Raw genomic sequence first — 24,867 nt, forward strand, 5'->3', positions numbered from 1 at the left:
ATGGCCATCTGAGACATTGTTTTCTCCCACTTCTTTACTGATCACAATTCCTACAAAATTAGGACAAATAACTATTTCTTCTGAACTAGATGGTTCTGAAACTTTTTATTATGGATAATTATGAAATAACACTGTTAAGGCCAGGCGCGACGATGTGTTCCTATAATTCCAGTGCTTTGGGAGGCCGAGGTGGGCAGATCACCTAAGGTCAGGAGTTCAAGACCAGCCCGGCCAACATGGTGAAACCCATCTCTACTAAAAATGCAAAATTAGCTGGGCGTGGTGGCGCGCACCTGTAATCCCAGCTATATGGGAGGCTGAGGCAGGAGAATCACCTGAACCCAGGAGGTGGAGATTGCAGTGAGCTGAGATTGCACCATTGCACTCCAACCTGGGCAAAAAGAGTGAAACTCCGTGTCAAAAAATGAAAAGAAATAACAGTGTTGATAAGAGGACATCTCTTATTGAAAGTTGATGTTGAGAAATGAAAAATTTCTTTTTTACAAAAATGTATTACAGGCTGGGCGCAGTGGCTCACGCCTGTAATCCCAGCACTTTGGGAGGCCGAGACGGGCGGATCACGAGGTCGGGAGATGGAGACCATCCTGGCTAACACGGTGAAACCCCGTCTCTACTACAAATACAAAAAAATTAGCCAGGTGTGGTGGCAGGCGCTTGTAGTCCCAGCTACTCTGGAGGCTGAGGCAGGAGAATGGCATGAATCCAGGAGGTGGAGCTTGCAGTGAGTCGAGATCAGGCCACTGCACTCCAGCCTGGGCAATAGAGCGAGACTCCACTCCATCTCAAAAAATATATATATGTATATTACAGCTGCTCTATCATGTAGAAATAAGAACTCATTAATCTTGTTCTTATTAGCCCATCATTTATAAAAAGTGGTTATTAGATCATCACTTTCTAAAAAGAATTCTCTCCTGTTTGGACTTATGAATTGAGGGATTAGATGAGCTTTATATGGCACAGTCCAGAATGGGTTTGGATTTACCTGTGTCATTAATAAGCTTGTTTAGTAAAGGTTTTCTTTTTTTTTTTGGAGACGGAGTCTCGCTCTGTCGCCCAGGCTGCAGTGCAGTGGCCGGATCTCAGCTCACTGCAAGCTCCGCCTCCTGGGTTTACGCCGTTCTCCTGCCTCAGCCTCCCGAGTAGCTGGGACTACAGGCGCCCACCACCTTGCCCGGCTAGTTTTTTGTATTTTTTTTTTTTTTAATAGAGACGGGGTTTCACCGTGTTAGCCAGGATGGTCTCGATCTCCTGACCTTGTGATCCGCCCGTCTCGGCCTCCCAAAGTGCTGGGATTACAGGCTTGAGCCACCGCGCCCGGCCAGTAAAGGTTTTCTTGGAGCCAAATTTGATCCTTAATTTGTCTTTGGGACATTAATGCCTCTTGCTAAATCTTTGATGATTAACTTTGCTATTGTTTGATAAGTATGCAAGCACTGAAGGGAGCATTCAGCACTAACTCTTCGTAATAGGGAATGTGTTTAGATAATTGTACTGAACTTCATCTGTAGAACACACTATGGGCCTGCTAACTGGAACATATTTAAATAGATGAGAACACATTCAGGTGTAAAGCATTTTTCTTTAATGTATCTAGTCATATTGCCACCTGTTAATCATTATAGTCTTTTTTTTTTTTTGTCTTTCATTTGGCAGAAAAGACAGCTTTGATTTCTGGCTGCAAAAAAGATATGAGGAAGAGCTCCTCCCCTTCCTTGAGTAACTGCAACTCCGTTCTTGCTAACAAAATATTTGGAATTCCACTTGATGAGCTGCAGCAGGGAGGACATCCAGACAATGAGGTTCCGTTCATAGTCCGCCACGTTGTGGACTATATTGAGGAACATGGTATACATTTCCTTACTTTGAGGGCTAGCTTTTGTTTTAATAAACACAACTTACCCCTTTTTGACCTTGGATTTTTAATTTTTTTTTTTTTGTATGGAAAGGCCAAAACAGGAAAAACTAGAAATTCTTTTTAATATTTTAGTGTGATTTTTACTTAAATTCATATACTTAGAAATGACAGTTGCCCAGCCTAGAACAAGTTTTAGTGGGGGTGATAGGAATATTTTTAATGGATATAAGGGGTGGGATAAAATGGAATATCCCTTAGAACAGAGATAGTATGTTTCTAGATGTATAATTTGAAGGTTTTTAGTCAAGTCATGGGAGCCAAGAAAGGCTTTCCAAAAGTATGAGTATTTTAAGTTAATAGGAGAATGAATATATATGGTCAAGCAGTTGACTTTGCAGCTTATTGAATGATTGCCTTGAACTAATGTAGGAGGTCTGGAGCAACAAGGACTTTTTCAAGTCAATGGAAATGCTGAGACTGTGGAGTGGCTTCGGCAGAGATACGACAGCGGAGAAGAGGTGGATTTGGTTAAGGAAGCAGATGTTCCCTCAGCTATTAGCCTTCTTAGATTTTTTCTTCAAGAACTTCCTGAACCTGTTATCCCTGGCAGTTTACATATTCACTTGATGCAGCTTTCTCAAGGTAACATAATTTGATACATATCAATCAGTCATTTGTTGTTAATTTCCTAGTCTTTACCTTTTAGAAATTTTGACATGTAAGCAGTAAGTATAGTATTTTAGAGATTAATTTGTTATTTTCTCTTTTGCTTTTTGGGGCTGTATGATCTTGTCAAAGGAAAGGCAACTTCCTGGATTCCTCTAGTACTGTTTACTTTTTGTTATTGGTCTTATTAGCCTAAGATACAGGGTGAAGAAGAGGAAAGGGAGGAGACAAGAACGAGGAGTAGGAGGGGTCATCAAAAAGAAGAGAAATTTATGTAAGGTAATGTGTGTGGTGGCACAGTGTCCAATAGTAGCCAAAGGTGTTGCTTAGTGGAGATATTACCACTATTAGGGTTTCTTATCCCTGGTTTGAGAGAATTTCCTAGCAAAAGCAAGAAGATAACTTTGATTCTAGGCTTGGAATATACCTAAAACTTGTTCTTGGACACTTACCTAAAGGAAATGAATATCAAATTGAACATCAGACTCTAAGACAAAGAAACAAAAAAAGATTTATCTTTGTTAGGTTTTTTTTGATGGTGACTAAAAAGTAGTGCTTAGCTGGAGTGGATAGGAACGGGAAAAATTGTGGTAGAGGCAGCAGAAAGGTCAAAGAACCAAGAAGTGAGGAAATGCTTCTGTTCCTAGAGCCAAATGGTAATCATATATATGTAATGGAGGGACATGCTTCATTATATAGGAAAATGTATAAAGTTGGCATACAACATTATATATTTCTTGAATTTTATACCTTTTCAGGCTTTTTTGGTATTATGGAGTTCATTTATTTTTTGAATCGGGGCTTCTAAAGAAATTCAGTTATGCTAAGAAATTATAACTGCTTCCTTTATGCCTATCTCTATCACAGCTGGGCATTCTATAATATGTGTATATATCCTTAAGTATTATGTTGTCAGAGAAAGTGTACTTTCTTTTGAAAATGTTTATCTGTCTTTTTCTTAAATTTTAAACTGTGAGCCTAAGTTAGTTAGGTGTCTTTGATTTATGTATAAAGGTCAATGCAAAGATGTTCTGTGACCCTCTTACACATGTTTTCTGTACAGCTAAATTGTAAGGCTCACTTTGAACTTGCTATATTCAGGAATGGGTAACCTGATTCAGTTCTGTTCTTTTACTCTATAATCTGGATCAAAAAACAGGTTTTAAAGCGAAATGTTATTAGTAAGGCTCCCCTTTTTTCAATTCATCACTTTTAATTTTTCTCCCCCCAAAATTACGGTTTTTTGTTTTCAATTTTTGAATTCATTTTATTATTACAGGAATGTTTTCCAATGTTTATGTTGAGACACCTAATAAGCATTTTGCATTTATTAAATATGAACCGAAACCATTATGATAAAGGTTTTATGAGCCTTTTTACATAACTCTAGAGCCATTCTCTTTATAGTGATAGGTTTCCATGTTCCCTCTGTTAGCTGAATTGCAGACATGTATTTAAAGTTGCAAGAGTCAGATAATCTTTCAGTCCTGAATGAAAATTTATAAATTAATAATTGCAATGAGATTTAATGGAAGCAAAGTCATTGACTCACTGGTAGTATCTATCAGAAGCTATTTATTTTTCACTAGGATTGTCATTTCAATTGGTTTTCATTTATTTGTTGTTTTTTGTTTTGTTTTTGTTTTGTTTTTTTAAATGTTCTTGCTCTGTCGGCCAGGCTGGAGTGCAGTGGTGTGATCCTAGCTCACTACAGCCTTGATCTCCAGGGCTCAAGTGATCTTCCTGCCTCAACCTCCTGAGTAGCTGGGACTACAGGGACGCACCACCTTTCCTGGCTAATGTTTTAAAATTTTTTATTTTTTTGGAGAGACAAGATCTTGCCATATTGCCCAGGCAGATCTTGAACTCCTGAGCTCGAGTGATCCTCTTGTCTCAGTTTCCCAAAGCATTGGGATTATAGGAGTGAGCCATTGTACCTGGCCTGGTTTTCATTTAAAATTATGACAGCATCATGTACTATTGGGACAACTAAGTTCCTCTTCAAAGACTCAACTTTCTGATCATAAATTGTAAACCAATCCTACCCCTTCTTTTATTTCAAAAATCGTGCATTTACCCTATTTGAAAAAGTATCAGTCTTAGCCAAGGCCTGGTTTTCATTTAAAATTATGATAGCACCATGTACCATGTTGACATTCATGGAATTACAATACACATCTTGTTAATTATTCTTATGCTAACATTCACTTGTGAAGGAATTTAAGACATGCAGAAATGCTTATGGTCCATAAGTGCTTTCATGTTTAATATGAGAAATTCACTGTTTTCTTCTATTTTCCACTTACACATATATAATCATTGGCATGTATATGTATGTGTGCACATATACTCACATATACACCCATTTCTTTAATAGCTATTCTGCTAGGTGTGGTAGTATTTGAGGTGATATTTGCATTTATGTTGTAATATCATATTTTCATTCATTCATTTAGTTATTCTTTTGGGAAGATGTCTAGATCTCTGAACAAAGGTTCCTCTCCGTTTACTGTAGATAATTTTGTTTGTTTCTTTTATTTTTTGAGACAGAGTCTTGCTCTGTCGCCTAGGCTGGAGTGCAGTGGGACCACCTTGGCTTACTGCAACCTCTGCAGGTTTAAGTGATTCTTGTGCTTCAGCCTCCTGAGTAGCTGGGACTACAGGTGTGTGCTACCATACCCAGCTAATTTTTGTATTTTTAGTAGAGATGGGGTTTCACCATGTTGGTCAGGCTGATCTTGAACTCCTGACCTCAAGTGATTCACCCACCTTGGCCTCCCAGAGTGCTGGAATTACAGGCATGAGCCATGGCACCCAGTTGTAGATAAATAATATGATAATATTTTAATGTTCACAAATACATGACAGTTATTGCTTTTAAGACCATGAAAGAAGCACTGTTGCAGTTGCATTTCAGCTTTTGTTTTTAAAAAGTGGTTTCATTTCTCTGTGGTAGCAGGACAGTGCATTCACTGGTGTGGTTGAACCTTTCATTTAGACTAGAGTTTCACAGCCTTGGTACTGTTGATTTTGGGCTTGATAATTTTTTGTGATGGGAGTTGTGTACTGTAGGATGTTTAGCTTTACCATAGGCACTGTCTTCCCCGAAGTCATGACAGCCATTCATTTGTCAGATGTTGACAACTTCTGGTTTAGACCATAATGATTAGTTCAACTGCTTATCTGTTGTGTTTTGGTAGAAAACATAGCTAGCAGTTTTGTGGATTAGTTAGAACATTTCCAGAAAATATTACAGTACTTGAAGGAATTGTTAGGGGAAACTTCTCTGATAACATACATTGTTTTCCCTGGATATGATTTAACTAGAAAGTAGACTCCAAAGGAAAGAAATTTAAGCAAGTATGTATATATTTAATGTATTTTGAAGTGCTTCTGTGCCTTATTTGAAGACTTCAGAAACAGGCCAGTATAAGTGTAAATGTGTAGAAGAAATGTACCCAACAAAACTGGATAATGTTGATAATAATTCAAATAAAAACAGTATTGCCCACAAGCTTACCACACCATCAAGTCAAATGGTGTAGTATGTTCAACATCTTTTTTCAGTTATTGTGTATTCATTCAGTGAATTCAACTAATGTGTACTGAACATCTGCCATATGCTAGGCATTGCCCTAGACCAGCAGTCCTCAACCTTTTTGACACCAGGGACCGGTTTTGTGGAAGACAGTTTTTCCACTGATGGGGAGGAGGAATGGTTTTGGGATGAAGCTGTTCCAACTCAGATCATTAGGCATTAGATTCTCATAAAGAATGTACAATCTAGATCCCTTGCATGCACAGTTCACAGTAGCCTTCTTGTTCCTATGAGAACCTAATGCTGCTGCTGATCTGACTCGCTGCTCACCTCCTGCTGTATGGCCCAGTTCCTAACAGGCCACAGACTGGTCCACAGCCCTGGCTGGGGACCCTTGCTTCAGATACTGAGAATTCAGCACTGAAAAAAACTAGATGAAAATCTCTGCCCTCATGGCTGGGTGTGGTGACTCACACCTGTAATTCCAGCACTTTGGGAGGCCGAGGTGGGAGGATCACTTGAGCCTAGGAGTGAGTTCTAGACCAGTCTGGAACACATAGGGAGACCCTGTCGCTACGAAAACTTCAATAAATAGCCAGCTGTGGTGGCATTTGCTTGTGGTTCTAGCTACCTAGGAAGTAGATGTGGGAGGATCGCTTGGGCCTGGGAGGTTGAGGCTGTGATGAGCCTCAGTGAGCATGCCACCGCACTCCACCCTGGAGCGACAGCCTGTCTCAAAGAAAAAAAAATCTCTGCCCTCACAGAACTAAAACGCTATAGGGGATAAAGGGAGAATGGATAAATAGATGATAAAAATAAACATATGGATAGGTATGCTACACGTTTAAGTGCCACAGAGCTGGAGAGAATGTTAGGTAGAATTTGTCAGTGTTAGTGTCTTCATTATATTGATAATATTAACTGCTTGCATTTTTTGATACGTGATTTTCTAAAATAATCCTTTTCTGTTGAATGCTTAGGTTGTTAAAATTTCTCATCAGTTATAGGTACAGTGATTTAAACATTAATCCAGGGACTAGTCCATCTGATTTTAAAATTGAAGTACTGGTACTTTTGAATGGACAGCTGGTAATATTACAAAGTATAGAAGAGTTGTTATTGGTTGCATTTTAAATTTTAAGTAAAACTCATGTGACTGTAGCCTTTCCTGATAAACTTAAAAATTTTGTTTTCTTTTTTCTTTTTCTTTTTTTTAATTTTTGAGACAGGGTTTCACTCTGTCACCCAGGCTGAAGTGCAGTGGCATGATCTCAGCTTACTGCAACCAGTGCCTCCTAGGCTCAAGCCATCCTCTCACCTCACCCTCCTGAGTAGCTGGGACCACATGTGTATGTCAGTACACTCGGCTAATTTTTGTATTTTTGCTAGAACAGGGTTTCGCCATGTTGCCCAGGCTGGTCTCAAACTCCTGAGCTCAGGCGATGTGCCTGCCTCAGCAAAGTGCTGGGATTACAGGTGTGAGCCACCGTACCAGGCCAAAAAAAAATTTTTTTTTAATCAACATAGTACTGGAGTCCTATTTCCTGATAAACTTTTTAGACTAGTATTATTTTGCAGAGATGGCTAATATCATGACCGTAACCTTTTACCAAAAGGTTTTCAGTAAAATAATTTTAAGAACCTGCAGAAAAATACAAAATGAAACATAATTGAATTGGTTTTTACTCATGAAGCAATAAATCACTTTATTTTGAGAGGACCTCTGAGCACTTTTTTCTCCCAAATGGGATCCTCACTAATCAATGGAATTAATACAGGTCTAGTTTCTGCTAGTGAAAACTCATTGACACGATAAATACGAGGCCTAACTTGTGTGATAAAGTTTACTTGATAAACAGAAACCAGCATAAATTTAGAGGAGAAAAACAGATGAGAAATGAGAGACCTTTTAATTTAGTTCTACTGATATTGCTGAAGTTAATTGTTTATTTTAGGAAGCCAGGAGAAGAAAATCACACTGTTACTTTGTTCTTTCCTTGTTTTTCCTTTCCAAGCTGAAAGGTATCGCTGATACTATTAACCCCTCAAATTGCATCTCTGCTTTGCTCACTAGTAGTTTGTATTGTCTGACATGGCCAGTGCATTTTGACTTTTTATAGTTGGCACTGGTGTGGAACCACAGGTATGGTCATGCTGGAGACAGTAGGACGAGAATTTAAAAAAAAACAAAACAAAAAAATGTAGAGAATTGAGGCCAATGAGTAATAGATGAGGAAAACATCCTCCAGCAATTAAGGGGTTGAGTTCCTTTTTTCCAGCTCCCCTTCTCCACCTCTTCTCTATTTCATAAGTGAAATGGAAAGCCCTAAGGCATTTGCCCCCGGTAGAGGAAGTGAAGAGGTTTTGAATTGTTGTAGTAAAAAGGTGATGTGGGTGGAGTAATGTGAACCTGGCAAAATATCAGAGCTTTGCTTTTTCCTTTATTTAAAAAAACCCTATCATTATTGTTTTATAGATTATAATAATGAAGATGAATTTGGAAGAAAGTTGAGGTTCCTCTTGCAACAGCTTCCACCTGTTAATTACAGTTTGTTAAAGTTTCTGTGTAGATTTTTAGCCAATGTAGCATCACATCATGAAGAAATTTGGTCTGCAAATTCTTTGGCTGCTGTCTTTGGTCCAGATGTCTTCCAGTAAGTTGTTTCAAAAAATTTTGTTTAATTTTTAAAAATTAGATACATGAAATGGAATCATTATATTGTCTCCCAAGGATTGTAGGTTGCTTGATGAACAATTATTTTTTATAGTAGATATAATTAATTCTTACAACATTTTTGTGAACAGGGTACAAATTAGGTAGGTTTTACAGATGGGAGAATGGAAGCACAGAATGGTGACATAAATTGCTTGTGTTCATAAAGTGTCTCATTGGTTGTCTTCTACCTTTACCTGTGATTGATTTAAGAACTCTCAATTTGGACTTTTATTCTTAGCATTTACACAGATGTGGAAGATATGAAAGAGCAAGAAATAGTGAGCAGGATAATGTCTGGACTTCTGGAAAACTACTATGAGTTTTTTGAGAATGAAGAGGAAGATTTTTCATCTAATGATTTGAGTTCAATTACTGAACAGGTGAGAATATTCTATTTGGAGGGATAATTTCTTTTTTTTTTTTTTTTTAGAATAATATGCTCTTAAAGACTTGCCACAGACATAAGTGGAATTTAAGTACTGACTTGGAAGTAATTATCTTGGTTATTACATGTAATCAGTAGGTGGCACATTCATGATTTTTTTTTCCTGAACAACAGCCTGTCCTCCATAATTCGATTAATAAGGAAAAGGCATTAAAATCAGAGTATACAGTAGAGATTTTTTTGTTTTTGTCTTTTTCTAACTATTGTTTATTTTGTAAGGATAATGCTGTGTTTTGGTTTTTTGCAGAGAAACTGCTAGCATAGAGGAATATAGGCAAGGGGTGAGAAATTTAAAGTAGAGGGAAAGATTAGGTACACATTTTTAAAAATTTGAAGTTTTTCTTCAGTAATATAGCAAATCAACACAATAGTATAATTATCATTAATGGAAAGCCTCTGGATGTTAATAGTTTAAGTGGCAGGTAATTTTAAAATTCTGGTGACTCGAGAATATTAAAATCTCTTTCTGAGGTTACCTTATAATCTTTTACAAAATTGTTTTATTTTTTATAGAGACAGGGTCTTGTTATGTTGCCCAGGCTGGTCTTGAACTCCTGGCCTCATGCAAGCCTCCTGCCTTGGCCTCTGAAAGCATTGGGATTATAGGCATGCACCACTACGTCCAGCCACTTATAATCTTGATGGTTGAGACTATACAAGGCTCATACTTAACTTTCTCCTTTATGAAATGGGAATATTGAAGCTGAATAATTAACACTTTATTGTAAAGCCATGTTAGTCCAGTCTTCTCAGGTTTAAAATTTGTGATTTAGGTCTGTGTAGAAGTTTTTCTTCAGCACTTACGTGAAGTGGTTTGCCATCAAACTTTTATTAACGTTAAAACCTATGAAGTCACCTATATTTTGAGTGTTAGTTGGGGCTGATACTTCTTTTTTTAATGGATAATAATTCACCTGTTTCTTAAAAATGGTAGACTATATGGTAAAATGTCTTGCTGTCATCCATACTTACCTTTTCCTTCTTTCTTTCCTCCCCTTGGTTTTTTGTTTTTCCAGTTTTTAAAAGCAAATACAAGTAAATATTTTCTCACAGTTTTTTTCTACAAGAAAGTAGGATACTATCCACACTGTTCTGCCCCTTGTTTTGTCTCATCAGGTAACAGTGTGTCTTGAAGATCTTATTAGAATATAGAGAGCACGTTATTTTTTTTACACCTGTGTAGTTTCCTATCGTGTAGGTAGAACCTTAAAATTTATTTGATTTGGCTGGGCGCGGTGGCTCAAGCCTGTAATCCCAGCACTGTGGGAGGCCGAGGCGGGCGGATCACGAGGTCAGGAGATCGAGACCATCCTGGCTAACATGGTAAAACCCCGTCTCTACTAAAAAATACAAAAAACTAGCCGGGCGAGGTGGCGGGCGCCTGTAGTCCCAGCTACTCAGGAGGCTGAGGCAGGAGAATGGCGTAAACCCGGGAGGCGGAGCTTGCAGTGAGCTGAGATCCGGCCACTGCACTCCAGCCTGGGCAACAGAGCGAGACTCCGTCTCAAAAAAAAAAAAAAAAAGAAATTTATTTGATTTATAGTATCAGTCCCCACTTAGAAAGGGGGTGGTACATTCTGGTTTTCTCAGAATAATCTTGGTATCTGTCTGCTTCTGGTGTAATATTTAGAAGCTTCCCTGTCACTCTTAGCTGTATTCACGTTTGCATGGTTCCTTCCCTTCATTTGCTGTGAGATTACAAAGCATCATCTTTTGAGAGGTCGTGGATCATAACAGATTTTCATTAGTCCTGATAGTTCTTGTATATCGTTACGTGGATTCTGAGTTTTATTTTCTGGGCAGCCTAACTTTAAAAGAGTTTTTATGCTTTTGTGAACTTTTATGACTAATACTTTTTAATATTTGGAGTTTATACTTCAGCTTTTCATGTTTCCTTTATTTAAGGTTTTTTTTTTTTTTTTTGAGACAGAGTCTCACTGTCACCCAGGCTGGAGTGCAGTGGTGTGATCTAGGCTCACTGCAACTTCCACCTTCCAGGTTCAAGCGATTCTCCTGCCTCAGCCTCCTGAGTAGCTGGGATTACAGGCACCTGCTGCCACGCCTGGCTAATTTTTGTATTTTTAGTAGAGACAGGATTTCACCATGTTCGCCAGGCTGGTCTTGAACTCCTGACTGATCTCAGGTGATCTGCCGACCTTGGCCTCTCAAAGTGCTGGGATTACAGGCGTGAGCCACTGCGCCTGGCCATGTAAGCATTTTTATCTTTGGCTTTCCCTCCCTCTCTCCCTTCTTTCCTCTTTCCCTTTCTCTCCTTCTCTTCTTTCTCATTTCTCTTTCTTCCTATCCAAGTATCAGGAACTTTAAAGGAACAGTAATAGATGCCAGATTAGAGCTTGCAGTGTGTAGACAGAGGATGAAACCTGTGTCTGTGTGTGTATGTAATAAATTAAGGGGTAGAATTTGTAGCCTGAATTAGTGATGCATGGAACTCTTGGCACATTTTTTGAGGGGTTCCAGTTATCATACACAGTTCTTGACTTAAAAACTTGGTTTAAGGAACTGATAGATCTCTAAATTATTCTTGCTTGAAGCAAAATGACCAGAAGAGGATAAGTAGTTAGGTATGCCTTAAACCTTTAATGGCTTTTGATGCTCAGAAGAAATCTACCTGTTGGGGAGTTCTGCATGCCACCTTTATTTCCTTCCTTCCTTCCGTCCTTCCGTCCTTTCATCCTGTCCTGAGACGGAGTCTTGCTCTGGTTGCCCAGGCTGGAGTGCAGTGGTACAATCTTGGCTTACTGCAGCCTCCACTTCCTGAGTTGAAGCGATTCTTGTGCTTCGCCTCCCAAGTAGCTGGGACTACAGTCACTCTGCCATGCCTGACTAATATGTGTGTGCGTGTGTGTGTATTTTTGATAGACACTGGGTTTTATCATTTTGGCCAGGCTGATCTTGAACTCCTGACATCAGGTGATCTGCCTGCCTTGGCCCCCGAGAGTGCTGAGATTGTAGGCATGAGCCACTGCACCTGGCCTATTTTGTTTATATTTCAGTTCAGTGATTTTCAAAAATGTAAGTAATGGCTGATAAAAATGAAATAATATACATAATATTTGTGTCGTTTATTTTTTACATTTTTAAGATGATTTGACTTCTAAGAACTGGTAATGTCAGCTTAATATTTATATCTTGACTTCTCTAAAGTCTGCAGGATATGCCCTGATTATGTTTTATATTTTGCTATAATTCAATATTTCTTTTATTCCATGGTTTTCTTATGTATGCTGAAATGTCTCTATCTTACATATATTGCATCAGTAGTTTTGTATTTTTTTTTTGCACTAGAAAAATTGACTTGAAATACATTGTGCCTTATATTAAATAGAATGGTGAGGCACCATAAGGTAGTGTTGAATTCTGCATGTTTGCCCATGGATAGAAAAAAGGACATTAGGCCAGGTGCGGTAGTATACACCTGTAGTTCCAGCACTTTGGGAGGCTGAGATGGGTAGATTGCTTGAGGCCAGGAATTTCAGACCAACCTGGTAAACAGGGCAAAACCCCATCTCTACTAAAAATATAAAAATTATCCGGCTGTGGTGGCACACACCTGTAGTCCTAGCTTCTCTGGACCCTGAGGCCCAGGAATCGTCTGGACCCAGGAGGCAGAGGTTGCAGTGAGTTGAGATCATGCCACTGCACTTCAGCCTTGGTGACAGAGTGAGACCTTGTCTCCAAAAACAAAAAGAAAAAAGAGAAAAGGATGTTAGTATAATTAAGCTTAATAAATGGAGTAGTGCGGTGGGTCCTGCGAGACATGCTGTAGATTTAATTATCTTGTCCCATGTTGCTAATTATTTTCTTACCAATTTTTTTTATCAATTTCGTCTCAGAATCTATTTTCTTATCAATTTTTATTATGTTTCTGGAATGTGATTTACAAATAACAAAATTACAGATTTATGAGGTTTTTTTGTAAGTGGATTTGATAACTTTAGTTTGATTTGTGAGGCAGAATTGATAAGGTATTTAAGCAGACATAAATATCCTCAAACTCAGCACAATTTGATTGTGTTCTTAAATATTTTCAGTTTCTTATCCATATATTTAAAGATGTGGGTAGACCTGGCCCGTCTTGGCAGTGCTTTGATTTTTCTCCTGATTTTAATATTTGAAGGAAGCAAAGTTTATCCAGCACTTAATTCTTTTATAGTTTCATCCCATTAATGCAAATATTTGACTATTAGAATCTTTTCCAGGTAGTAGATATTTTTATTAATAATATGAGAGAGATAGGTGGCTGGAGATGGTGAATAGGGAGTGCTTGAAGGATGATGCAGAGTCAAATGGATTTCGTATGGATCCTTAAATGAATGAGAATCCAGTAGAATGGTTTGAAGATGGAGGTGATAATGATGTTTCTTTATACATTTGAGAAGACAGGTAGCGGCGTTCTCCACAAACTGGAGTCTGGAGAGCAGGCATTTCACGAGGCCCTAGAGAAGGGAATTATAGCAGTCAAAGAAAGAAGACGTGTAAGTATGGATGAGGTTTTCCATAAGTGGAGTTGAGGCTGCTGCATACATACAGCAAGTTCAAAATAACTTCTAAACAAAATAGTGTTGATAAGCAGAAGGTCAGGTTGACAAGGAGAGGATCAAGAATAACTTCGAATATTAGTGTGGGGTAAGAGAGCGTTTTAATCCAAGTCTTTAATGCTTAGTTTAGCTCAAAATAATTGAGTCAGTTCTTAGTGCAGGAAGTTACTTTGGGAGGCCTTGAGGGGGACAGAAAAAAAACCCACAGGTAATTAATTGTTCATGTCATGTTTTAGTTGATGATTATTCGTGAAAAATACTAGAGACTGTCAATTTTCATAAAGCTTATTGAATTGAATATAATATATTCGATATATTCAAGTATAATACTTTCATAGTTCCTCGGAGCTATTGACTTTAGACACAAAATGATTTTATTATTTTTTTTTAGAGGGTCTCACTGTGTCGCCCAGGCTGGAGTGCAGTGGCATGGTCATAACTTACTGTAACCTTGAACTTTTGGGCTCATGATTCTCCTGCCTCAGCTTCTTGAGTAGTTGGGACTACAGGCATGTGCTACAATGCTTGGCTAATTTTTAAAATTTTCTGTGGAGACAGAGTTTCACTATGTTGCCCAGGTTGGTCTTGAACTCTTGGCCTCAAGCAATCCTCCTGCCTTGGCCTTCCAAAGTGTTGTTATTATAGGTGTGAGCCACCACACCTGGCCCCACAAAATGATTTTAAAAAGTGTGATGTAACATGTTAAAATAGACCAGGCATGGTGGCTCACACCTGTAATCCCAGCACTGTGGAAAGCTGTGGTGGGTGGATCACCTTGGCCCCCGAGAGTGCTGAGATTGTAGGCATGAGCCACTGCACCTGGCCTATTTTGTTTATATTTCAGTTCAGTGATTTTCAAAAATGTAAGTAATGGCTGATAAAAATGAAATAATATACATAATATTTGTGTCGTTTATTTTTTACATTTTTAAGATGATTTGACTTCTAAGAACTGGTAATGTCAGCTTAATATTTATTAATTAATTAATTAATACACAGTTCTTGACTTAAAAACTTGGTTTAAGAACGGCAGGTCAGGGGTTTGAGACCAGCCCGGCCAACATGGTGAAACACTGTCTGTACTGAAAATATAAAAATTAGCCAGGCGTAGGGGCGCATGCCTGTAATCCCAGCTACTCAGGAGGCTGAGGCAGGAGAATTGCTTGAACCTGGGAGGCTGAGGTTGCAGTGAGCCGAGATCGTACCACTGCACTTCAGCCTGACTGACAGAGCAAGACTGTGTCTCAAAACCTAACAAAAATATGTTAAAATAATAGTATCTCTATACCAAAAAGGTGTGAACTGAGTAAGTTTTTATTCTGTTTTAAAAGCCTTCTTAAAATTTTTTTTTTTATATTTTGCTGTTGTGCCCAAGCTTTTATTAATCAACCACAATAACTTCCCGCCCCCCACCCCACCTTTTTTTTTTTTTTGCGACAGTCTTGCTCTGTCACCCAGACTGGAGTGCAATGGTGGGATCTTGGCTTACTGCAACCCCCGTCTCCCAGATTCAAGCAATTCTCCTGCCCCAGCCTCCCAAGTAGCTGGGATGACAGGCACTTGCCACCATGCCTGGCTAATTTTTGTATTTTTACTAGAGACAGGCTTTTGCCATGTTGGCCAGACAGGCCTTGAACTCCAGCCCTCAGGTGATTCGCCCACCTCTGCCTCCCAAAGTGCTGGGGTTACAAGCATGAGCCACCGCGCCTGGCCCCCTTTTATACTTCTGAAAACATTTTTTTTTTGGCCAGTATTTCCTTGCTTAGATTATGAGATGGATATTAAGTACATCCTCTCAACTTTCACTAGTTAATTAAATACATAGATGGGGAAAGAGGATAATTTCCCATTTGATCTACTTTAAAACCTGATCTATCATTTGAGATTTTCACCTTTGTGTTGAAATCTTACCTCTCAGTTAATCACTTAAGCCAATGATTTTTCAGTCCTTTTCATCAACATGACGTGGGATGGACTAGGAAAGATATTTATAAACACAACGAATTATACAGAATCTGCTGCATGTACTTTACATGTGAACTAGATGGTTCACTAACTGTTTTGTTTTTATTTTTGAGACAAAGTCTTGCTCTGTTGCCCAGGCTGGAGTGCAGTGTGCGATCTTGGCTCATTGCAACCTCTGCCTCCTGGGTTCAGGCAGTTCTATCTCAGCCTTCCGAGTAGCTGGGATTACAGGCACATGCCACCACATCTGGCTAATTTTTGTATGTTTAGTATAGGTTGGATTTCGCCATGTTGTCCAGGCTAGTCTCGATCTTCTGGCCTCAAGTGATCCACCCTTTGGCCTCCCAAAGTTCTGGGATTACAGGCATGGGCCACCATGCCTGGCCTAACTATTGTTAATAATGACTTTTTAGTGACCCATCTGACTAGTGACCTCGATAGACCTGTGGTTGAGACCTCCTGCTTTAGGTAGTTTGGATGGTGGATACTGTCTTCACTGATATAAAAAATGATGTTACATGTAGAAACTAGGATCTATGCTATTAAAGAAATGACAATTTCAGTTATAATGATAGGTATTATTGCTTATTATGTATAGACATTGCTGAAGAGGTTATGTATATTAATCCTTTCAACCAGCTCTGTGAGGTAGTTAGTATAGCATCTCCATTTTATACTTAAGACTTGGTCAAGTTAAGTAAGTTGCCAGAGAAAGTTAGGGGCAAGTAGGGATGTGTGAATATAGATATTTCTGCCTCTGAGGCCTAGCTTTTAACTACTGTATTATACTTTATTCAATTTTGAAACTGAATATTACTCTGTCACCCAGGTTGGAGTGCAGCGTCACAATCATGGCTCTCTTCAGTCCCGACCTCCTGGGCCCAAGTGATTCTCGTACCTCAGTCTCCCAAGTAGTAGCCGGGACTACAAGCACATGCCACCATGCCTGGCTAATTTTTGTATTTTTTGTAGATCCAAGGTTTCACCATGTTGCCCAGGCTGGTCTGGAACTCCTGGGTTCAAGTATTCCAACCCCCTCAGCCTCTCTAAAGTGCTGGGATTATAGGTGTGAGGCACTGTACCCAGCCTGTATTATACATTAAAATAGGCACTCTGTACTTGTTGATTAGGAGTGTGATAGAATATCACAGTGTAATTAACTTTCTTTTGGTTGTAGTTTTACTTTCTGATAGTATTCTAGTAACTGTGTTTGTCCATCAGGAAAAACACCACTGTTACGTGTAGTAGTAAACACATATATTCTAGGTATTTCTATTGCATTTTTCTAGAATGGAGAAAAAGCATACTTGTATTGCTCAGAGTCTTTAATGACTAGTATTAGTTTATATGAAGCCATTCTATAGATAGTTTCTTCTTTGGGATAACTTAAAAAAAAAACTCATTTGAAAGTATTTTGCTGGTTTTCCTTCTCTAATATTTCAGTATCTTTTTATTAGAGTGATTACGTAGCCAGTTTGATAATGGAGGACATTTTAGAGCTCCTGCTAGCAAGATAATTATAACCTTGACTTGTGGTTACTGGTCAAAATATGAGTTCTTCCTTGTTGTAGGATCCCATCTCTTCATGAATAATTCAATCTGAATCACTTAGAAGTTAGCTGACATTTTCTAAAATGTAGCTAACATCTTAAGGCAACATTTTTTTGCCCTTCTTTTTTCACACTTACTGTATTAAAATGACTTGTTTAAGGCACCTGGAAATCAGATCAATTAAAAGTCTGTTGTAAGTGTTACATTTACAGACCTACTTAGAAAATTAAGTTTTCTTAATGTTAACTATACCTTATAGGCTTACTTATATTCCTAGATATACTAAATTTACAATTAGTATATACTGATATACTAATTTGCAACTAGTGATACACTAATCTAGCTTCAAAATGTTACATTGGTCTGGTTGCAATTTTATTTTGATATGAGAAAGTTGACAGTTACTCCATAAGAGAGATTGATCTTAGGAAATGAGGAAATAAAAATGAGTTGTTTGTGTTTAAAATTTTCATAGAACAGTATGTCTTAGATGTGTTAACAGTTTCATCACATTTTAATTCTGAATTTCCTTTTATTTATATAGGTTAATGAACTTTCTGAGGAAGAAGAGGAAGATGAGAAGCTGGAACATATTGAAGAACTTCCAGAAGAGGGCGCAGAAAAATCAAATGACATGCCAGAGGTGGTACAATTAAGGATGACTGAAAACATCCTGGAATCAAATAGTGTTACGGCATCAACAAGGTAATAGCTCGGTTGAATGAACTTTAGCTTTTGAGTATTTCATTCTAAGTGTAGACTCACTCAAGCACTCAGGAACACAAACTGTGTGAAAGTTTGGCATTTGTGTGTGAAAAAGAGCAAGAAGTAAAATTTCAAGATGCAGTCTTGCTAAGGAATTTTCAGTTACTAGTGTTAATACCTTTTTTCAAAAACGTAACCTCTTACAAATATTTATTCTTAAAGGTTGTTTTGTATTAGCTTATTAATTGGGCTGGATAAAATTTCAGAACCTGTGGAAGTAGCATTGTTAGAGAAGGATACAGTGGCTGAATTGACTTGTATATCCCGCTTCCAGGCTACAATTAGTTTTATCCAGGCTGTAAGGATGGAACTCTGATCCATTAAGATAGTGCTTTCTAATTCTTTTCATGTGTAAAATGATAATAAATACATGGCATACTGGGTAAATTCGATAAATGTGGTAGGCTGAAGGCCCTATCCCAGCACATAGCTGGGACCATTGGGCACACTATTTAGGAAGCTTTAGAGAACTCAAGAGAAAGAGTGAACCTTTCTATGGCTTTTGATAAATATTTCCAGACTACTTAAAGGACGTGAGCCAGTTTACATTGTCATACTCCCCACATATACCTTTAGGTCTGCTAAATTCTATGCTAGTTCTCTGTAAAGCTCCATTGTTTACTAACCTTTTTTTTTTTTTTTTTTTTTTTTTTTTTTTTTTTTTTTTTTTTTTTTTTGAGGCAGAGTCTCGCTCTGTCGCCCAGACTGGAGTGCAGTGGCGCATCTCGGCTCACTGCAAGCTCCGCCTCCCGGTTCACGCCATTCTCCTGCCTCAGCCTCCAGAGTAGCTGGGACTACAGGCGCCCGCCACCTCGCCCGGCTAGTTTTTTGTATTTTTAGTAGAGACGGGGTTTCACCATGTTAGCCAGGATGGTCTCGATCTCCTGACCTCGTGATCCGCCCGTCTCGGCCTCCAAAGTGCTGGGATTACAGGCTTGAGCCACCGCGCCCGGCCTACTAACCTTTTCTAATTAGGAGGATACAGCTATATATTTAGTCCACTAGATTTTTTTTATTTAATTTGTGTTCAGTGGAATAGTGGTTAAAAAGAAGAGGAAATAATAATTTGAGTGAGAAAGCAAAATGTCATTTAAAAGTAACTGGTAATACCTAAGGGAAGAGCTATCGCCATTTAGGAAAATTATGAAGTAATTTTAAATGTCTGCTGCTAAATACAATTATTACATTTTTCCATAGGCCTCTGGATCTTTATATTATGGATGATTTCTTCAAACATGATCATAATTCTGTTTTGTTAACATGTTTATTTTATTTTTTGCTGGATTTAACATTCTGTTTTTGCTTTTATGTGCGTTTACATGACCTAATTTATTTTTTTGATGGTCTCTTAACTGTATTTTAATTATATGTTAAAATATTATCTGTATGTTCAGATATTTAACTATATTCTATCATTCGTTTTTCTTGATATTTTGAGTTGTTTCAGCTGGCTTGTCAGTACTGTACTGCTATTAAAAAAAAACCCACCTTTGTTGTTTGGCCCTTTTTTCCTTCTTCTAAATTATTTGGATAAATTTACTGGAATTGAAGAGTGAACGTTTCTCTGGCTTTTGGTAAATATTTCCAGACTGCTTAAAGGACGTGACCCAGCTTACACTGTCATTAGCAGTATTTTCTTGAGGACCTTACAGCAATAGATTTAAATGGGTGTTTTAAATTTTGTTAATTAATTTATTATTATTTTTTGAGACCAGAGTCTCACTCTGTCACCCAGGCTGGAGTGCACTGGCACAATCTCGGCTCACTGCAACCTCTGCCTCCTGGGTTCAAGCGATTCTTATGCCTCAGCTTCCCAAGTAGCTGGGACTATGGACGTGCATCACCATGCCCAGCTAACTTTTGTATTTTAGGAGAGACAGGGTTTCACCATGTTGGCCAGGCTGGTCTCAAACTCCTGGCCTCAAGTGATCTGTTTGCCTCGGCCTCCAAAGTGCTGGGATTACAGGAGTGAGCCACTGTGCCCGGCCTTTAGTTTTGTTAATTTAGAGCTCTGCTCTCCAATAAGGTGGCCACTAGCTCCTTCTGTGTTTTTATTATTATTTAATGATAGGGTCTCTCGCTCTGTCATCCAGTCCGGAGTGCAGTGGCACAATCACAGCTCACGTATAGCTTCTACCTCCTGGGCTCAAGCAATCCTCCTGCCTCAGCCTCCTGTGTAGCTGAGACCACAGGTGCTCACTACCATGCCCAGCTAGTTTTTGTATGTTTTGTAGAGGTGGAGTTTCAGCATGTCGCCCAAGTTGGCCTTGAGCTCCTGGGCTTACAGGTGTGAGCCACTGTGCCTGGCCACTTGTGTGTATTTAAATGTAAACTTAAATGAACTAAAATTAAATAAAAAATTTAAATTCCTTCCATATTTGTGCCACCTGCATTTCAAGTGCTCAGCAGCCACACGTGTGGCAAGTGACTGTCATGTTGGACAGTGCAGATATAGAACATTTCTATCATTGCAGAAATTTCTTTTGGACAGTGCTGATTTAGACAAGTGAATTCATTAAGTGTTTTTATTTATATAATTACCAGCAAGGCTAAGTATTGTTTCAAATACATATTACTAATAGCTTCTCTTTGATCATCTGTCTGGTTTTGTAGAGGATCCTCCTGTGCTCCAACACAGTCCCTTTGCTCCAACACAGTCATTTTAGAAGGATTCCTTGGAGATTTAGTGGTTGTCAGGATTTTTTTTTTTTTTTTTTTGAGATGGAGTTTTCGTTCTGTTACCCAGGCTGGAGTGCAGTGGTGGGATCTTGGCTAACTGCATCCTGTACCTCCTGAGTTCAAGTGATTATCTGACCTCAGCCTCCCGATTAGCTGGGATTACAGGCCCACACCACCATGCCTGGCTAATTTTTGTATTTTTGGTAGAGACGGGATTTCACCATGTTGGCTAGGCTGGTCTCGAACTCCTGACTTCAGGTGATCTGCCCACCTTGGCCTCCCAAAGTGCTGGGATTATAGGCATGAGCCACCATGGCTGGCCAGTTGTTAGGATTCTTTAATTGCAGCTCCTAGAAACAGATTCTAGTTACAGTATAGAAAACGCAATTTATTAGTAAGATGGATTCTGGGCTACAGTCAAATGGAAATGCAAAGATTAGAACATGGGCAGTTCTGGGAAATTTAGAAACACAGAGGCATGAAATAACCTCTTCAGCATGTGGCTGTTGCTGTGAGAGTTCTGATGGCCTCTGTCTGTCTGTTATTCTGCTCTGGAGCAGTTAGCTGTGGGGTGGTGGGGAGAGGGGCTGCCTTAAATTTAGTTACATGTCTATTCCCATGGCCAGTGTAGAACTGGTCATTGTGATTTATGTGTATCTGAGGACTGTGTGGGATGGAGGGAGGAGTTAGTTTCCCACAGGAAAATAGGGAGATTACCAAAATGTTGGGGTAGGGATATTAGGCAGCAGAAACAGATATGTCTACCATTGTGGTCTTCTAGATTTAGTGATTTTTATGTGTTTCAGTTGGTATCTGTACATTTCCCTTTTATTTTAGTTTTGGCTGATAAAATGTGTAAAGATTAAAAAGTACCCATGATTACTTTTGTGGTGGCATCTGTTGCTTCATTATAGTGCTTTTCAGGTAAATAAAACCCTTTACATGTCATCAGAGTAGAGGTACCTGCTGTATTTTTAGTTAACATTTATTTATTTATGAAAATGTTAATAATTTAACTCTTCTCTTGAAAGTAAAAATATCCACAGTGTGTAGTACCTTCAGACTGTGTTCAGTTTTTGTTCTATTTGTTATTAAAGATGCTCATATTAAAATTTTTTATAAATTACCTATTTTTACATTTATTTTAATGGCAATTTATTTTTACGGATATTATTACTGCTTGAGACAGAGGCTCAAGATTGAAGTTGTTTGTAGATGTGTCCTCTATGAAATTTAAAGTAAATCAAAATGCATGCCATTTCATAAGTGCCTAATAAGAGATAAGCAAATGAAAAACTGAAGTGGAATGAAGCACACAGCTAGTTACAGGGAACAGGCTGGGCACGGTGGCTCACACCTGTAATCCCAGCACTTTGGGAGGCTGAGGCGGGTGGATTACGAGGTCAGGAGAGCGAGACCATCCCGGCTAATACGGTGAAACCCCGTCTCCACTAAAAACAAAACAAAAAAAATTAGCTGGGTGTGGTGACGGGCACCTGTAGTCCCAGCTACTTGGGAGGCTGAGGCAGGAGAATGGTGTGAACCTGGGAGGCGGAGCTTGCAGTGCGCCACCGCACTCCAGCCTGGCTACAGAGCGAGACTCCGTCTCAAAAAAAAAAAGGAACAGGAGCCTTTCAGAAAGAGCGATTAGGGTTTTTTATATATTTTTAGAGATATTTATTTTTGCATGTCTCTCTGCTAAACAAGGATATCCGTTTATTTTTTGTTTGTTTTCACATGGAGTTTCACTCTGTCGCCCAGGCTGGACTGGAGTGCAGTAGCGTGATCTTGGCTCACTGCAACCTCTGCCTCCTGGGTTCTCGATTCTCCTGCCTCAGTCTCCTGAGTAGCTGGGATTACAGGCGCCCACCACCATGCCTGGCTAATTTTTGTATTTTTAGTAGAGAAGAGGTTTCACCACGTTGGCCAGGCTGGTCTTTTGAACTCCTGACCCCTAGTGATCCACCCATCTCGGCCTTTCAAAGTGTTGGGATAACAGGTGTGAGCCACTGCACCGAGCCCCCATTGAAGTATATTATTTCTAATCCCCAGCAATCCACTTAAGCTTCTTATTCTTGTTTCTTATAAATTATAGAAGTACTTTGCTGAATCTAGCTGATTTCATTAGTATAACATGTCCATTGTTTTAAAAAACTAAGATCATTTATTATATTATTTTTCTCTGAACTCTTCAGAGAGGTAAGAGTGTTTCATTCCTTTGGTTAAATCCCTTTAATGTCTCTCTATTGAAGGAGCCAAAATTCTTAAATGGCCTGTAAGATTCTATATACACAGTCTGCCCCATCCCACCCCTAACTGCTGCACCCTTTTTTCCTTTATCTCTTGTCTGCTGTCTCTTTGCTCATTCTCCTTTGGCCATAACAGAATTCCTTAATTCACCAGTCATGTTCTATTTGAGCCTTTGCACTGGACTGTTCCTTCTGTCTGGATAGATGTGCCCCTAGATAGCTGCATGGTTCTCTCAGTATGTTCAATTCTTTGCTCAAATGTCACTTTCTCAGTGATAACCTCCTCATTCCCCATTCTTGATCTCCCTTACCCTGTTCTATTTTGTCCATAACTGTTATAACCATCTAACATACGTTTATTATTGTTATTGTCTATCTTCCAGCACTAGAAAGTAAACCATGAGACAGCAGGTTCTTTACTCATGTATTTATAACACTTAGGATAGTGCCTGCTACAGAATAGGCACTCAGTAAAGTATTACATGTTGAATAAATGGAGCTTTAGAAGCAAGATGGAGTTTTCTTGAATGTTCAACTTAATATGATTAAAATTACATGTATAGCAAATGTGTCCGTGTTCTGAGACAGAAGAAATATAAAATACATTGTTTGATTATCTACCTTGGATGAAAGGAGGAGAAATTTCCCCAGAATGCATAGGGCCTAGTATATAGTGAGCTCTTAATGAATTTGAAACTGGAGATTGAACTTTTAGTAATTAACATGTCATCTTTTTGAGTATTCCTATGAAGTAGTTGTAAACATTTATTGGAAATATTAGGTAGCCTGCTTTGTGTTTCTCTTCAGAAGTAGCCTAGGAAAGTATGTTGGAATCCTAAGAGAAATAAACACCGGGGAGATGGTTTAAGTTACCAGTTATTAAAACTTTTGGTCTCAAACATTAGTACCCTTATAAAAAGTTATTGAGGACTCCAATAAGCTTATGTTAATGTGTACTATACTTGTTGGTATTTACCATGTTAGAAATAAAAACTGAGAATATTAAACTACAGAGAGTATTTCTTTGCCAAGTTGTAGTTTGGAAGGAAGCTTTTTTTTTTTTTTTTTTTTGAGACAGTGTCTGGCTCTGTCACCCAGGCTGGAGTGCAGTGGCACAATCTTGACTCACTGCAACCTCTGCTTTCAGGGTTCAAGGGATTATCGTGCCTCAGCCACCCAAGTAGCTGGGACTACAGATGTGTGCCACCACACCTGACTAATTTTTGTAATTTTAATAGAGATGGGGTTTCACTGTGTTGGCCAGGCTGGCCTCGATCTCCTGGCTTCAAGTAATCTGTCTACTTCAGCCTCCCAAAATGTTGGGATCGATTGTAGGCATAAGCTACCATACCTGGCCTGGATACTTCTGTTTGTAGCTAAAATGTAACTATTTATGACCTCTTGGATTTTTATTAATAAATTCTTTCTCCTTTATTAGTTTTAAGTTAGTGCTTCTCAGATATTTTGGTTATACAATCTCCTTACACACTTAAAAATTATTGGGCACCCTAAAGAACTTTTGTTTCAGTTTGTTATGTCTATTGGTGTTTATGATATTAGGAATTAAAACTGAGAAAAAATTACTTAGTTTTTAATTTTTTTGAGACAGGGTCTTGCTGTGTCGCCCAGGCTGGAGTGCAGTGGCATGATCATGGCTCACTACAGCCTTGACCTTTCAGGCTCAAGCAGTCCTCCCACCTCAGCTTGATGAAGAACTGGGACTACAGGCATGCAACACCACGCCTGATTAATATTTTATATTTTTTGTAAATACAAGATCTCATTATGTTGCGTAGGCCAGTCTCAAGCTCCCGGGCACAAGTGATTCTCCAGCCTTGGTCTCCTTAAAGTGCTA

At 38.8% G+C, this 24,867-nt stretch overlaps 1 protein-coding gene across 13 annotated transcripts in view; it reads left to right on the forward strand.

Moving 5' to 3' along the window:
- Positions 1-24,867, forward strand: part of FAM13B (family with sequence similarity 13 member B) — a 111,618-nt gene that overhangs the window by 37,114 nt on the left and 49,637 nt on the right. For 7 of the 13 annotated variants that reach the window (XM_033181109.1, XM_033181108.1, XM_033181112.1 and 4 more), the window contains exons 3-8: positions 1,678-1,869; positions 2,309-2,521; positions 8,560-8,737; positions 9,038-9,179; positions 13,645-13,740; positions 17,864-18,024. In XM_033181109.1, coding sequence (XP_033037000.1) covers positions 1,713-1,869; positions 2,309-2,521; positions 8,560-8,737; positions 9,038-9,179; positions 13,645-13,740; positions 17,864-18,024 — 947 coding nt within the window. In that variant the 5' untranslated portion in view covers positions 1,678-1,712. The remainder of the gene's footprint in view (positions 1-1,677; positions 1,870-2,308; positions 2,522-8,559; positions 8,738-9,037; positions 9,180-13,644; positions 13,741-17,863; positions 18,025-24,867) is intronic. The other 6 variants (XM_033181116.1, XM_033181119.1, XM_033181113.1 and 3 more) reach the window with 3 other exon arrangements.

Source organism: Trachypithecus francoisi, unplaced genomic scaffold (genome assembly GCF_009764315.1).
Source record: "Trachypithecus francoisi isolate TF-2019V2 unplaced genomic scaffold, Tfra_2.0 Lachesis_group2, whole genome shotgun sequence".
NCBI classification, from domain to species: Eukaryota; Metazoa; Chordata; class Mammalia; order Primates; family Cercopithecidae; genus Trachypithecus; species Trachypithecus francoisi.